Source organism: Caenorhabditis briggsae (genome assembly GCF_000004555.2).
Source record: "Caenorhabditis briggsae complete genome, chrV, whole genome shotgun sequence".
NCBI lineage: Eukaryota > Metazoa > Nematoda > Chromadorea > Rhabditida > Rhabditidae > Caenorhabditis > Caenorhabditis briggsae.
Window position 1 is genome coordinate 1760600 of NC_013488.2, and position 14411 is coordinate 1775010.

A 14411-nucleotide genomic window follows, 5' to 3' on the forward strand; every position below is an offset into this window, starting at 1 on the left:
TTTGCAAACTGAGTTTTATTGTCCACCATGGGAAATGTCCTAGAAAATACACCAGAATAATATCAGACCATTTTTAGGCCATTCAACAGAGTGACCTAGAACACTCAAAGTTAGGCCACTAAGGAAAATGATTTAGAAAATTCATCAGGTGAAAATCAAGCCATTTTTTGATAATTTGCGATGGTGGCCTGGAAAACTCAAATTGCAAAATTTAGTCCATCATGATAAATGACCTAGAAAACACATGCATGTGCATGGTAGATCATTTCTGAGCCATCAACCATGGTGGCCTAGAAAAATGAATTCCTCCCATTTGTATGTTTTTTCCAACCGAATTGTAAGCGATAACAACTCATGAGTCATTAGATAAATTTGAACTTTTATTATTTCAGTAAACTATAACTTATATAATGAATAAGTTATTCGAACAGAAGAAAAACAACATAAAGCTTTAAGCTTGGTAGTGTAGAGTAGGAAAGTAGACAGAGAAATGATGATCATAGGTGGAAATAAACAAAGATGATTCGGAAAATCTATTTAAGCTCATCGGGAGTTTTTACCCTTCTCCATGGCTTGGGAATAATTAGGGCAAGAACGAGAAGAGTGTAAAGGATAATAGAAAGGACACAAAAGGCACCGACGTATTCGATACGGTTCTGGCAGGAGAGATCACCGAAGCACGCACTGAAATCTTTGAAGTTTTCAATTTCAGGTTTTCTAGAAACAGAAAATGAAGCTTACGGTTGTCCTTCCAGCAAAACATTTCCAAATCCAAGGCAACATTGAACACAAGCCACTACGAAGCAACTGACTCCAACGGCACGATGAACTGGCATCAGAAGAGCACGATACTTTCCAGGAGAGCAGGGACACAAATAGGTGCAGAATCCGAATGAGAACTGAAAATTATTGATTTAAAGAAGTTGCACGCCCCTTGAGGAGTTGAACTTGTGGGCCCAAAGCCGGAGGTGCTGCGTCGCTACCAGCTGAGCTACGGTGGCGCGGCGGCACGATAGCAACGCGCTGTGTGAACACTGAACGGTGTACACCGTCACGTTAGAATGCATACCTTGACTTCAAAAAACCCCGAAAAAATATCCCTGAAAAGTATAAAAATCACCTGCACAAGATACACAGCAATCAAACAAACACCAATCCAGCTGTGAACACTTGTGAAGTTGTTGTACTGAAAATATTAAAATAGTCCTGTTGTATTTCCACAGTTAATTAAATGGGGGCACTCACCCCCGTATTATTGGTGCTAATAATAATAACACAAAGAGCTGTAATTGCTAGTCCGATCGCAGTGATATGCAGGGCGGTATGAAGGAGTTTCGAGACCATTTTCGCGTCATGTCGATAGACTCGGTAGGCGAGAAGAGCTGAAAACAGTAATGTGACCGTAACAAAAAATTATCATTTCTCAAATCAAGCTCTAATTTTGTTTAGGTTACTCTAAAAATTTCAGAAAAATCGAAAAATTCTTGACTACTTTTTCAGGAATGCAAATTTTTACTACCTTAAACCCTGCATAACCCAAACCAGTGATGGGAGGAATTCCCGTTTCCGTTTCAGCGGAAAAAAAATTTACGATTCCGTTTCCGTAAAAGTGAAATTCTATTTCCGTTTCCGTTTTCCGGAAAAATCACCATTTTTTTCAGCGGAAACGGAAAAAAAATGTAAAACCAACGAAAACATTAAACTGAAACTGGCTTTAAAAAAAGCATAGAAAGTGATGCAAATATGGTTTTTAAACGTTAAAAAGTGTATATTTTTATCTTTGAAAAGAAAAAATCCTGAAAAATAGACAAAAATTAGAAATTTCTGTTTTCGTTTCCGTTTTAGTTTTCCGTTTTCCCCACTTTTTTGAAGATTTTTTTCCGTTTCCGTTTCCTCGAAAAAAATTGACGATTCCGTTTCCGTTTCCGTTTTCCGTAAAAAAAATATTAGTCGTTTTTTTCCGTTTCCTTTTTCCGCGGGAAAAATTTCCGTTTCCGTATTTCGGAAAAATGCGTTTCCTCCCAGCACTGACCCACACACTCTCAAGTTTGAGCTCAATTATCTCAGTTCCTATGCAAGATATCAAAGTTCTGTCAACTGATAAAATGTTTGTGGTATTATGATAAACAGCTTTTTCATATCTTTCACAGAAACGGAGATAAATCGGCTCAAAGTAAAGAAGCCCTTCTATTACCGGTTTTTCGGCACTTACCCTCTCCTTGAAAATAAATGAAGGCAAGGACCATCAAGAACGCATGAAGCTGATCTCCTTTCTTGCCCATCGTTTCCACTTCATTCTGATTCCAGTCTCCTGTCTGATTCAGCGCTGTAGGCCAACCCAAACCATCTTTGAACGTATTAAAAAAGTATCCATTCAGACAAATTGTCACAAATCCCACGAAATGTGTAAACGATAAAATGATATCGAAATAGTTCCAAGATGAGGTGTCATGTCGAGAATCGGTCGACATCCTAAAGAAAAAATAATTATAGGGAAGCGGAAAAATTTTCAGCTAGAAGCAAGAAATGTTTGTGCAATGGAGAGGTGAGAAAATTCTAGTGGAGATAACAGCAGAGGGTGAGTCAGGTTTGAAAACACCCACATTCCTAAAAGGGAGGTTTTTTGGAGTTGGGAAATATAGTGAAGAAAAATAGTGAATCACTGTTCGAAACTTTAGAATTTTTAATGAGCTTTAAGTGGGTACCGCAAAGCCCTTAGAGCCCCCAAAGGTTGAACTTTGAACTCAATCGTCTAGTTTTCGTCCATGATACAAAAAAGGTATCCACTGATAAAATGTTTATCATAATATCACAAATATTTTACCAATTGACAAGTTTTTGCTATCTCTTATAGGAGCCGAGATAATTTAGCTCAAACTGGACAGTGTGAAGGCCCTTCTATTACAGGTTTTACGGTAAATACATTTCTAGTTTAAACTTTTTTTTAAAGCTTCAAATTTACAGTAACCAACTGAGAAATGGTTAAAAATTGGAGCCAAGAAATAAAAGTCCAGAATTTTTCAAATCGAAAAAATATTCCAGAATTTTTCAAATTGAAAAAATAGTCCAGAATTTTTCAAATTGAAAATTTTCACTATCAGAAAATTTTATTTTACGACTTGTTGAAGGAAAAAAGCAGAGAGAAAGCGAGAAAAAAATTACGGAAATTGAACAATATTTTGAGGTTACGGTAGTTGTCGTTGAGGGACCATCGGCCACGAATACCGGTTCCTCACTGTTAGTACTAGAGAAATATGAAAATTCATATTGTTTTGCACAAATTAAGCAATAAAACATACACATGCACCACCTTCAAATTGTTCAGAGAATTTTAGAAAGCACTCAAAACCTTTAGAAGTTTTCAACGATTTATTTAAGACTATACAAATCCGATCATGAAATTCGAAAAACTCTAGAAAAACGCAAAATGGGTAAAAACTGAAAACCAATCCCCTTCTCTCGAAAATGCAGAGAAGACTGCCAACGTAAGAGTGATAAGGTAAGAAATAAGAAGTTGTAGGTGGTGTCGGGACGGGGCAAGAAACATAGTTTTGCTCTCTATTCTTATCATTCTCCCCATTTACAGCATACACATGTTGATACACACGCACAAATACAACCACAACCAATGGCATTTTCTACATAACTTTTTCATTCATAAATGACTGTAATGTGCAGAACAAAAAGTGGTGATTATGATAGGGACAAATAGTAAATAAAAATAAAGAATTCAGTGTACTGTTTTTTGGTTTGGTATACCACCTTCCTGGGGGGAGAGATGGGTGTGGTGGATAATAATATTTGCAGTTGGTATTTTGCTTAATGTGGTATCTTGTGAAGACCAATCGGAAATATTATTCCGGTACAAAAAATCGGAACCGTGGCCGAAGAAATCAAAGAAAACATGCCGATCCAACTCCAGCTTTTGAAACCACTGGTCTAGAATCAATAATTCTGACAATCGTTTTACCCTTTCATAGGCGTTGCATTTCCAGCACTTTATACAAGACAAGTGGAACTCCAAGAATGCCGCCCAACCAGTCAACTTTGAGCTCGTATATCTCATTTGCTGTAAAAGATATCAAAAGTAACAAACTGATAAAATGTTTATCATAATATCAGAAACATTTTATCAGTTGACCACTTTTTGATATCTTTCACAGGAATCGAGATATACCGGCTCATAGATCGTGTTTCAAAGGTTTGTCATGTAAGGATCGGACTGAAATCGTTGGAGCCATTTTTAGGCTTTTTAATATTTTGTACACATATTATTCTGTACATATATTCTGTACACATGTTCAAATCGAAACATTGGAAACGGCAGAATAAGCAAAATTTTATTATTTTTTGCATGTCAAAATAAAAAATAAAATAAATTAATCTCGGACAAAAACTACCGTACTTGCTCTTGCAATTTGAGCTCAATTATCTTGGATCCTATGAGAGATATCAAAAAATGTTTAACTGACAAACTATTCATCATAATATCACTATTATTTTATCAGTTGACAGTATTTTGATATCTCTCCTAGGAACCTAGATAATTAAGCTCATAGGGTGGACTTCCATAATACGGTAGAACCCGTCTTATCAAGTTCTTCCACTGGTATGCCGTGCCAAATGACACTGTCAATGACACCCACATTCATCAACAACCATATCTCGATATCTCTTAATCTGCACATTCTTCTTCTGATCCACAAATAGAATCTTCATCGATGTCAAGTGCGATGGAGCGCATTTTGCAGGCATCGTGGTGTTGGGTCGAACCAGATGAATTGTAGACTGCACGATGGCGTGCGACGTGGCATTCATGGTCTTGTGAAAAGGGGCGGAGCATGCGCCAGAACAATAGTACGCAGGGAATCCTTCTGGAGCAATGACCCATTGTTTCCATCCGAGAATGTCAAAATCCACGTAGAGTCCTTTTCGTTGGCAAAGTGCATTTGCGTCGGCTGAAAATGAATCTGTTTTTGGAGCCAGCGGGGGAGGGAATAGGCAATTACGTTTCTCAAAGTACGCAGATTCGCTTCTCTTGGTTTTTTGTCTCATGGGAGAGGAGGAGATCGGAGCCGCCGATGCAGCACGGCGGGATCTTTTCTTCGGTGGTCCCGCTTCTTCATCCTTCAACGCAATCACCAAAAACGCCTCAATTTTCAGATCATTTTCTGAAAATTCGTTTTTAGTTCCAAAAGACCAACCTGAGCCGGCCGCGGCCGACCGTGGCACAGCCTTGATTTAAACCAAACCTGTCGAAGCTCTAGCAGTGATAATTGGCAATGTCGACAGTTGCAAATGGGACCATCTATCCACCATTGTGGTGACGTCACTGACTACTGTAGGGTCTTCAGAAGACACAAGTACAGTATCCCCGGCAAGGCTGGAAAAGGATATTTCCTTCTAGGTCCCCTAGACTAGATGGCTTGCAACTCACTTGGTGTCCTCAATATAGAAAAATACAGGAGACACAATTCCCTGAATGTGGATTCTCAACTGGGCGCGAAGTATAGATTGACCCTCTTTAGATGGAACATGCTCTTTAGCAAATCGGATGCGGTAGGAACCATCTACAAGCCGACGGGAGACTTCTTGAGCCATATGGGACACAATGCGATCAGCGCTGAGCCACGCGTTCACCTCGTCCTCGTCATGGGTGTCTCTGAAAGGGTCCGGGGATAATAGGATGAAGTTTTGAGAATTTAAAATATAGAATTCAGATCTACCGTACAGTGCGTTTCATAAGTATAGGTTCACCCTCGGTAGACAAGGTGGGAAATCTTGGAGGTTTGAGGTTGTTATAATATTAAAGTCCATGTAAAAATACATATCGCCCACAATTTTTAGACCGCTACTACAAAAAATAATTTTTTATGCCAGAAAAAGTCTTTTTTCTTGAAAAACGAGCGTTTCATAAGTATAGGTTCACCCTTGAAAAAAATTACAGTTTCACATAGGTGATAACTTTTTAACTATTTTTACTGTTTTTAACTATTTTTGCGTCTTTTACTTCGTTTTTCTTATGCCGCGAGCCACTCATCTCTCGGATTCGGAGCGAGCTCAGATCGACGCGTTCAAAACGGCTGGATGGTCGAATCGGCGCATCGCAGCTAGGTTAGGACGGTCTTTCAATTGTATTAACACGTTTGCTAACAATCCGGACCACTACGAGACCAACAAGAAGAGCGGAGCTCCGAAAAAATTGACGGATCGAGACACGAGAAGCATCATCAGACTGGCATCCAATTTGATGAAGAGCTGTAACGACATAAAGAATGAGCTGAAACTGGATGTGAGCAAGTCCACGGTCTGGAGAACACTGGACAGCAATCAGAACATTGTCCGAGCCAAGTTAATGTCCGCGCCGATGCTCACCGATGCTCACAAAGCGAACCGACTTCAGTTTGCAAGGAACAACATGGCAACTGATTGGGATAAGGTATGGAATGCTTTTGAAATCATCACTTATGCTGTTTTCTATTACAGATCATCTTCAGCGATGAAAAAAAGTTCAATCTGGACGAGCCGGACGGCTTCAACAGTTACTGGCATGACCTGAAGAAGGATCCCCTCCATTTCTCCAAGCGTAACTTCGGTGGTGGTCGTCTTATGGTCTGGGGAGCATTCTCTTCTGCCGGTACTGTGGATTTGGCGTTCGTCTCCTTCAGAATGAACTCGACAGACTATCAGGATGTCATGACTGCCAAACTGATCCCATATCTTCGCCGTTTTCATCGGCGTCAGCTCACATATCAACAGGACAATGCTTCGATTCATGCGAGCAGATCGACTTTGGACTGGTTCAAGTCCAAAAAAATCAAGGTGGTGGATTGGCCGGCTTGTTCGCCGGATTTGAACCCAATGGAGAATGTTTGGGCTGAACTCGTGCGCGTCGTATATGGTCAGGGAAAGCAATACCAGACCGTTTCTGAGCTCCAAACTGCCATCGTGGACGCATGGAAGAACCTGAAGAAGCCTTACCTCCAGAAGTTGTTAAATTCCATGCCAAACCGCTTGTTTTCTATTATTTCCATTGGTGAAAAGCCCACAAAGTATTGAATTGAATAAAACTTTGTTAATGTTAAATTTTCCGGGGGTGAACCTATACTTATGAAACGCTCGTTTTTCAAAAAAAAGACTTTTTCTGACATAAAAAAATTATTTTTTGTAGTAGCGGTCTAAAAATTGTGGGCGATATGTATTTTTACATGGACTTTAATATTATAACAACCCCAAACCTCCAAGATTTCCCACCTTGTCTACCGAGGGTGAACCTATACTTATGAAACGCACTGTATTAGCTCTCTCTTACTATTAGAGAACTTCGTATTTCTTATAACTTTGTTATCTCTTTAGATACTGAGAGGAAACTTAGATATTTGATATTATTTTCCCTTACTTTGCTCTTCAAAATGAATCCCAACACAACTAGGCTCCGCCCATTTTGATTTTCGACTTTAAAGGCGCATAGGAGGTCAAAATTTTCAAAATGGGCGGAACCTAGTCGTGTTGGGGCTCATTTTGAAACTAATAAATTGAGAAACTTGAATATTTATGTTTTATTTTAGAATCTAATAAAATAAAAAAGTTATGATAGAAAGAATATACTTTTGACATAAAAATACTATTTTTGTTTGATTGATTTTTTCTCGGTTCCCATGAGAGATATCAAAAAGTTGTCAACTGAAGAATTGTTTACCATAATATTAGAAGTATTTTATCAGTTGACAGATCTTTGATATCTTCTGAAAGAACCGAGATAATTGCATGGTTCAAAGTGCATGGTTTCATTTAATTTACAGCCAACCCCATTCTCGATATCTTTGGCAGGAACCGAGATAATTAAGGTCAAACTTGATAGTCGGGTGGGGGGGGGGGGGCTTCTATTACAGGTCCAGAAATTTAAAGAAATCACTCACCCGTGTTCATAATTCTCCAGTTGCTTATACAGAGTTTTCATATAAGACGACACATGGGTATTTGTCTTAGCAGGTGGGTCAGATGGATTTATATCAATGTTGAAGAGCTCACGAATCTGTTCACCGATTTTGATTTGTTGTTTGCTGAAAAATCCCCAAAATATGAAAGAACAACTACCCCAAAACAAATCACCTATCAGTCAACGGTTGTGTATAAGTCTTTCCATCTCGCTCCTCCACAAAATAGATTCCCTTGCCAAAAATGCCACGTGTCAGTAGAAGCAGTAGAAAGAGGCGCATTTAAATGTGATGTAATTCGAGAAGAACACTGGGGGCGAAAAATGGGGGACTTTGAATTTGCTGAAAGGATTATATTGAGGAAACAGAGGAAACGAAGAAATAGAGAGATAGAGAGGGCACATGTGTCTTCTTGCCCGATTCCCCAGACACTTTCTGTCAAGCAGGCGGGTGGAAACATTCGAAAAAATAGAAGAAAAATGAGAATGGAGAGAGATTGGAGAGAAGGAGAAAACAATGGAAAAAGAAAGATGAAAACGAACCAATTTGTCATAAGTACGGTTAATCATGGGTGCCGCCGGCTGACATATGTCGGGTTTCTTTGTTGGTCAGAATACTGTAGAAGTGGCCAGTGACAAGAACCATTGATCAAAAAAATTTTAATTCAGAGATTATCTAAACTAAATTATCTGAAAAAGCACCTAGAAAGTTTACCGGAACAGAATTGTTTGTCTGAACAACTACCGTAACTTTAAAATATACCGAAAACACTCTAATATAAGGCCTTCCTACACTTGCACTTTAAGCTCAATTATCTTGATTCCTATAAGAGATAACAAGATTTTGTCAACTAATAAAATGTTTGTCATAATATCACCAATTTTTAATTAGTAGACACAATTTTAATATCTCTTCCAGAAATTGAGATAATTGAGCTTAAAGTGCAGGAATTGGCTTCTATGTATTTACGTTCCGGATTCATTTTCTTGTTTTCCACTTTGTTCTTCTGTTATTTTCCTCTAGAAAAGTCGTCGAAAAAACGTTTGACACCTAAAAAAACAGACTAAAAATGCATAAAAATCCGGGAAATTTATTTATATTTTCTGATTACGATAGTTGTCGTTGTGGGACCTTCGACCACGGTCACAGCTCCGATTATTTGTACCATATTTTGTTTTTTTATATTAACAATTTGTGTGTTTTTCAATTTTTTTCTCCGTTTTCTCCTATTTCAAGCATTTCCCGAAGCCCCCCGCTTCCCTGCAAAAAACCTCACTTTCCTCAACTCCCTGTCGCACCCTTGCGAAACCTACGCGCGCGCATTGCAAGTGGGCGTGTCTCGCTTTTTCGATCAATTTCTCAAGCTTTTTTCTTTGAGATTTCGAGAAATTTCAGTGTTTTCGATGGTTTTTCTTCGATGAATCATCAAAACACTAATTTATCTGTGATTGTGAATAGATATTAACTATTTTCGCTGTCAGATATCGTGGTTTTCGCATGTTTTTGCTTCTTTCCGCGTCTTTCTTGTTTGAGCAAATTTTTACTTCAGATGAAGCGCGGCTACAAACGAGGGCGAGCAAAGGACACTGAAGATCGTCGCCAACTTGAAGCGTTCCAGAAAAAGCAACAAGAACTTCAAGAATTGGAAGCGCAGCTCGCAGAGAAAGATCGTAGTTTAGCCGAAGGCACGAAGGTAATATTGAGGAGAAAACCTTGAAAACGCAAATAATTATTGATAAATTATCGATTATAATTTATTTTCAGCGCTTCGAGCAAAACTACGGGAGCCCGCCGGATGCAGATTTTGGAGATTTTTCGCCACCGAGAAGCAGCATTATCAACAAAAAGCAAAACATTCTAATCGATATTTCTAGCGATGATTCTGATGAGTTAGTATTTACATACAGTTTTTCGAATATTTATTTTTTTCATTTTCAGCTCTTCTAAAATCCGAATCGACAGTTCTTCTAGCTTCCCTTCTCAGTCGTCGCCTAGATCAGCGAAACGATTAAAACGTAATAAGCGTTATCGTCAAGAAAACTATGATCATCAGCAATATGATCACCACGAGGAGCCACACTATGAATACGATCAGCAAGCACCAGACTATCAGTATGAACAGCATCATGAACCCTACTATCAATACGAAGAGCAGGAATATCAGTATAGCTCTCCAGAAGAATACTCTGGACGCAGCCCAGTTTATGAGCATCCACCAGACTACGAGAATTTTAGATATGAACCTCCGCCGTTCTATGATGCGGATGTGCGAGTAGACGAAATGCCCCGGTGGCCGATGCAAGGAGACTCATCGACATCAAGTGAGGAGGATTATAGACGACCGATACCCTTTTGGAACCATCGGGTAGAAGTGCGAATAGACCCGATGCCAGCTTTCCCTATGACTGAAGAAGAGGAAGAGGAAGAATTCAGAGAAGACCCTCAAGACGATCCAGAATACGCTGCCAGTAAAGTACGCGACAAGAAAGTCCGTCTTCAACTGAGAATGATTGCTAAACAAGCACAGTGGGCGGAAGCTCAACCCAAAAGCGCGCCGTACGATGAGGACGAAGAGAAAGACAGGGATCGAGAAAGAGAGCGTCGTGAGAGACGAGAGGCGCGTAATACGATAGCTGAATACAAGGAAAAAGTTGTGGATAAAATGCGTGAAGATCGTCAAAAGGATCGAGAGCGAGAGCTTAGAAAGCTAGATGAGGAACGGGCGAAACGGCACGCGTTGAGGGATAGAAAAGAAGAGGAAGAGGCTAGACGAAGAAGACGTGATAGGAGAAAGATGGAGGAACTGTTGAAGGCGGCGGAAACCGATGAGATGTTTTTAAAGTACTTGACACCGGCGTTCGGAGTTCTAGAGTGTAAATCGGAGAGGATCGATGGAACAGGTATTTCTTGAACCTCAACACCGTGTAAAGCCAGATTTTGAGGAACTCGGAAAGTTTAAGAATCCGCTCGCCAGTTTCTGCCGAGTGATATGACTTTCAGCTCCAAAAATCCATTTTTAGTGCAAAAAAAGCGATTTTTTAAACTTCTAGGACGTTTCAAAACATGAAATCTGGTTTTTTGAGCCAAAAACTAGACAAAATCGCAGAAAAACTAGTGATTTTTCGAGCCAAAAAACAGAAAATTGCTGAAAAAAAAGTGATTTATAAAGCCAAAATTTGAAAAAAAATCGGTAAAAATGGTCAATTTCTGAGCTAATATGATATGTGATTTTTTAAAATATTTGATTTTCCGAGACAAGAACCAAAGAATTCTGTGAAAAACTAGCAGATTTCTAAGCCAAAAATCGTAAAAATGGCGGAAAAAAGAGCGTTTTATTAGGCTGAAAATTGAAAAATCGGTAAAAAATGAGTGCATTTTTTTGAGCCAAAAATTGCGGTTTTTCACTAAAAGTAAGCTTTAAAATATCGATTTTTATAGAAAAATAGCTATTTTGGCTCAAAAAATCTCTCATTTTTCTGCGTTTTTTTTTTCAATTTTTGAGTTTTAAAATATTTGTTTTCCATTCCAGATCCCGTCGAATACGTTTCCAAATGTCATTCTGTAAATGTGCCGAAAGAGCTTCTCTACGGAACGAAAATCGCCGAAATCAAGGGCGAAGGCTACAAAGGAGCGATCATGAACTTTGTCGACAAAATCGTCGGACTCGGTATTCTCGACAGTTCGTTGCGCAAGAACATGCAGCGCGTCGAGGTGACACTAACGATTTCTGGCTATTTTATAACTATAATATTCAGAAGCTCCCAAAGTTCCTAGCTGAGTTGGTCGAGCCATTGTGCAATGATATTGCAATCTATGGCACCCAAATCAGCGGTAAGTGTAATAGTTTTCAGCCTCCTATGCTAATTCCCATATTTTTGTATAATTATTTCTCTATCGTTTCCACTAATCTCTATAGTATCTCCTCAAAATTCAGTGACCGACGACGCTCGCAACATGAGAAGCAATTTTGAGACGTTCTGTAAGGAAAAGAGCGCCGAGTTCTGGAGTCAAAAGGAGCACAAGATGAAACTCGGCGATTTTATGAGGAAATACGAGAGAAAGCGCTCACATTCCACGTCGACTTCTGGAGAGCGCAGACGAAACGATCGGGATAGACGGGACCGGGTCCGAAACCGTTCTAGAAACAGGGATCGCAAACGTACGGCTTCGGCTTCGTCTTCATCGAAAGAAGACTCGCTGAAATCGCTATTTGCCACTGTTAGCAGCGGGGTGACGTCTCCAGATTACTCTGTAATTGATCCTTTGTATCATGCACCGATTTATCCAACCAGCAACAGCTTCCATCAACAGAATTCCGAATTCATGTCTTACGGATTCTCTAACAATTCTCATCAGCCAGTCATGAATCAGCACATGGACCCATCGCAATTCTACCCTCCAGGAGTCCCTTCTCAACAGCAACCACAACCGCTTAAAGCACCTCCACTCATGAGCGGACTTCTCATGTTCACACCAAACGAGCCAGTGATGCAGCAACCTTCAATGCAAGCAGCTCCACCTCAAAACTTCATTCCTGCACAACCAATGGTTCCGATCAATGCTTCTATGCCACCACAGGAACCGCCAGCACCACTACCGGTAGCGCAGAAAGACGACGACGCCGACTTGATGGATGAGATCTTCTCAATGTGACGACTTGATAAATAATTTTCCTTATACTTGATTCATTTTCTGTCGTATTCTTTTCCTATTTGAGCCTGACCCATTTATATTCGCCTCCGTTTGTCCGCTAATTGGGTTTAATTAAAGACACCGTTAAATTATTCCCCGGAATTCGATTTTATAACCCTTTTTAACCCCTATTTTGGACTTTTCTCCCTACCAAATAGTTTATTTCAAGTATTAAGGTAATACTATTAACCCCCGGCTATTATTATTACCCCTTTATTAGTATAAAGTTATTCTTGTCTAATTCGGAAAAGAAGAGAGTGTTCATGTTTTTTCAGAAGCTTCCAGTTTTTTTTCAGGTTTCGACGTAGAAGCAAATTGCGATATGACGGCGTTTATTTCCTGGGAATTTTCAGATTTGCAACAATTAACGGTAAATATATCGTTGGACATTCGGTTCTTTTGGATTCTGCAACCACGTCCTCGCGGAAGAGAACCTAGATTTAAAAATTGGAAAGCGCGCCAAGTTTGGACGCGGTCGCGTCGCGGCTTTTCGGTGAGTAGCGACTCAACAACGCTTAACTTCACGTATTTTTCAAAACACGTTTTGAAATTTTCGAATCTGGCATGCAGCCAACTTTTGTGCGCGACGAAGCGCGCTTTTTTCAGGTTCCCAACCGCGATGCCGTGTGCAACAGAAAAAAAACTACCAAAAAACCTGTATTAGAAGAGCCCCTTTAGCAGAAGAACCGGCAGGCTCTTCTAATACAGGTTTTACAAAGTTTGGGATGAACTGAAAAATTGAAAAAATTTCGTGAAACTTCAAAGCAGGGGGGAGGATGAATGACCAGGAATGAAACATAATAATGATCACAATAAGGGAAATAAAGCAGAGAATTACAGATAAATTGATAAATTTTGATGAACAAAATTCAAAATATTCGGTAAATATTGGTGCTAGTCGCATAGTGGAGAATTTTTAAATACAGAGAAATGAGGAGATTTTTAATTAATTGTAAGAGGAAGGGAATACGAAAGAGGGCAGTGAAAGCTGAAAAAAGTTTCTAAATCTCAATTTATCTTTTAGAATCAATATTTTTCCGAGCCAACAAAATTAGACAGGACAGAACTTGACGAGTACTACAAAATGATACTATTTGGAACACTGCATCTTGTCTATGAACAAAGTTACAACGTCATAAAGCTGTGACCGCGTAGCTTAGGCGGTTTTTGGCTTGAAACTTTGTTCATAAACAAGATGCAGTTTGTTCCTTTCAGAATCAATATTTCTAGACCAACTAAAGTGGATACCATAGAACTCGACAAGAACTACAAAATGATACTAATTTGATTACTGTTGCTTGGCTATGAACAAAATTATGAGCCAAAAACCGTCGGAGCTACACGTTCACAGCTTTATGGTCTTGTAACTTTGTTCATGGACAAGATACAGCAATCCGATTAGTCTCATTTTGTAGTGCTCGTCAAGTTTTATCACATCCAATTTAGTTGGTTATAAAATGTTGATTGGTTTATTTACATGAAATCTAGTAACAGGGCATTGGTGGAAACCTGGAAAAATTATTTCGAATTTCGGAATTTGTCAGACCTGAAGTTTACTTCTTGCTAATTGTCTTATTCTTCTACCAGTGCACACTCATCTCTCATTTATATATTATCACTCATAGCTAGAGGACACACGAACGGACAGCAACATCAGCATATGAAGGAGGGGTGGGGTTACAAATTGTTTACGAGCCAGCCAGCCGTTGACCCCTCCGAGCAGCGGTCAGTCTTCATTTGTGTGCACTCGTTTTTCTTCTTCTTGGAAGAACTTGTGTTCAA

The 14411-nt window shown here is 39.3% G+C and overlaps 3 protein-coding genes across 3 annotated transcripts; 1 reads left to right on the forward strand and 2 right to left on the reverse strand.

Annotated features, from left to right (window-relative positions):
• Positions 1–533: 533 nt before the first annotated feature.
• CBG08803 lies at positions 534–2471 on the reverse strand (the record flags this gene model as incomplete). The annotated part of the gene is made up of 5 exons (XM_002635455.1): positions 534–684; positions 742–899; positions 1121–1186; positions 1246–1382; positions 2213–2471. 5 exons carry the CDS (start codon positions 2469–2471, stop codon positions 534–536), a joined length of 771 nt encoding a protein of 256 aa, XP_002635501.1.
• A 2161-nt stretch (positions 2472–4632) lies between these two features.
• Positions 4633–8219, reverse strand: Cbr-tig-2 (the record flags this gene model as incomplete). Its single annotated transcript, XM_002635456.2, has 6 exons — positions 4633–4958; positions 5010–5171; positions 5253–5383; positions 5438–5662; positions 7920–8063; positions 8113–8219. The coding sequence occupies 6 exons, from the start codon at positions 8217–8219 to the stop codon at positions 4633–4635; spliced, it is 1095 nt and encodes a 364-aa protein (XP_002635502.2).
• Positions 8220–9486: 1267 nt separating this feature from the next.
• On the forward strand, positions 9487–12590 carry CBG08806 (the record flags this gene model as incomplete). The annotated part of the gene is made up of 6 exons (XM_002635457.1): positions 9487–9630; positions 9702–9826; positions 9876–10837; positions 11467–11648; positions 11693–11768; positions 11872–12590. 6 exons carry the CDS (start codon positions 9487–9489, stop codon positions 12588–12590), a joined length of 2208 nt encoding a protein of 735 aa, XP_002635503.1.
• Positions 12591–14411: the final 1821 nt, after the last annotated feature.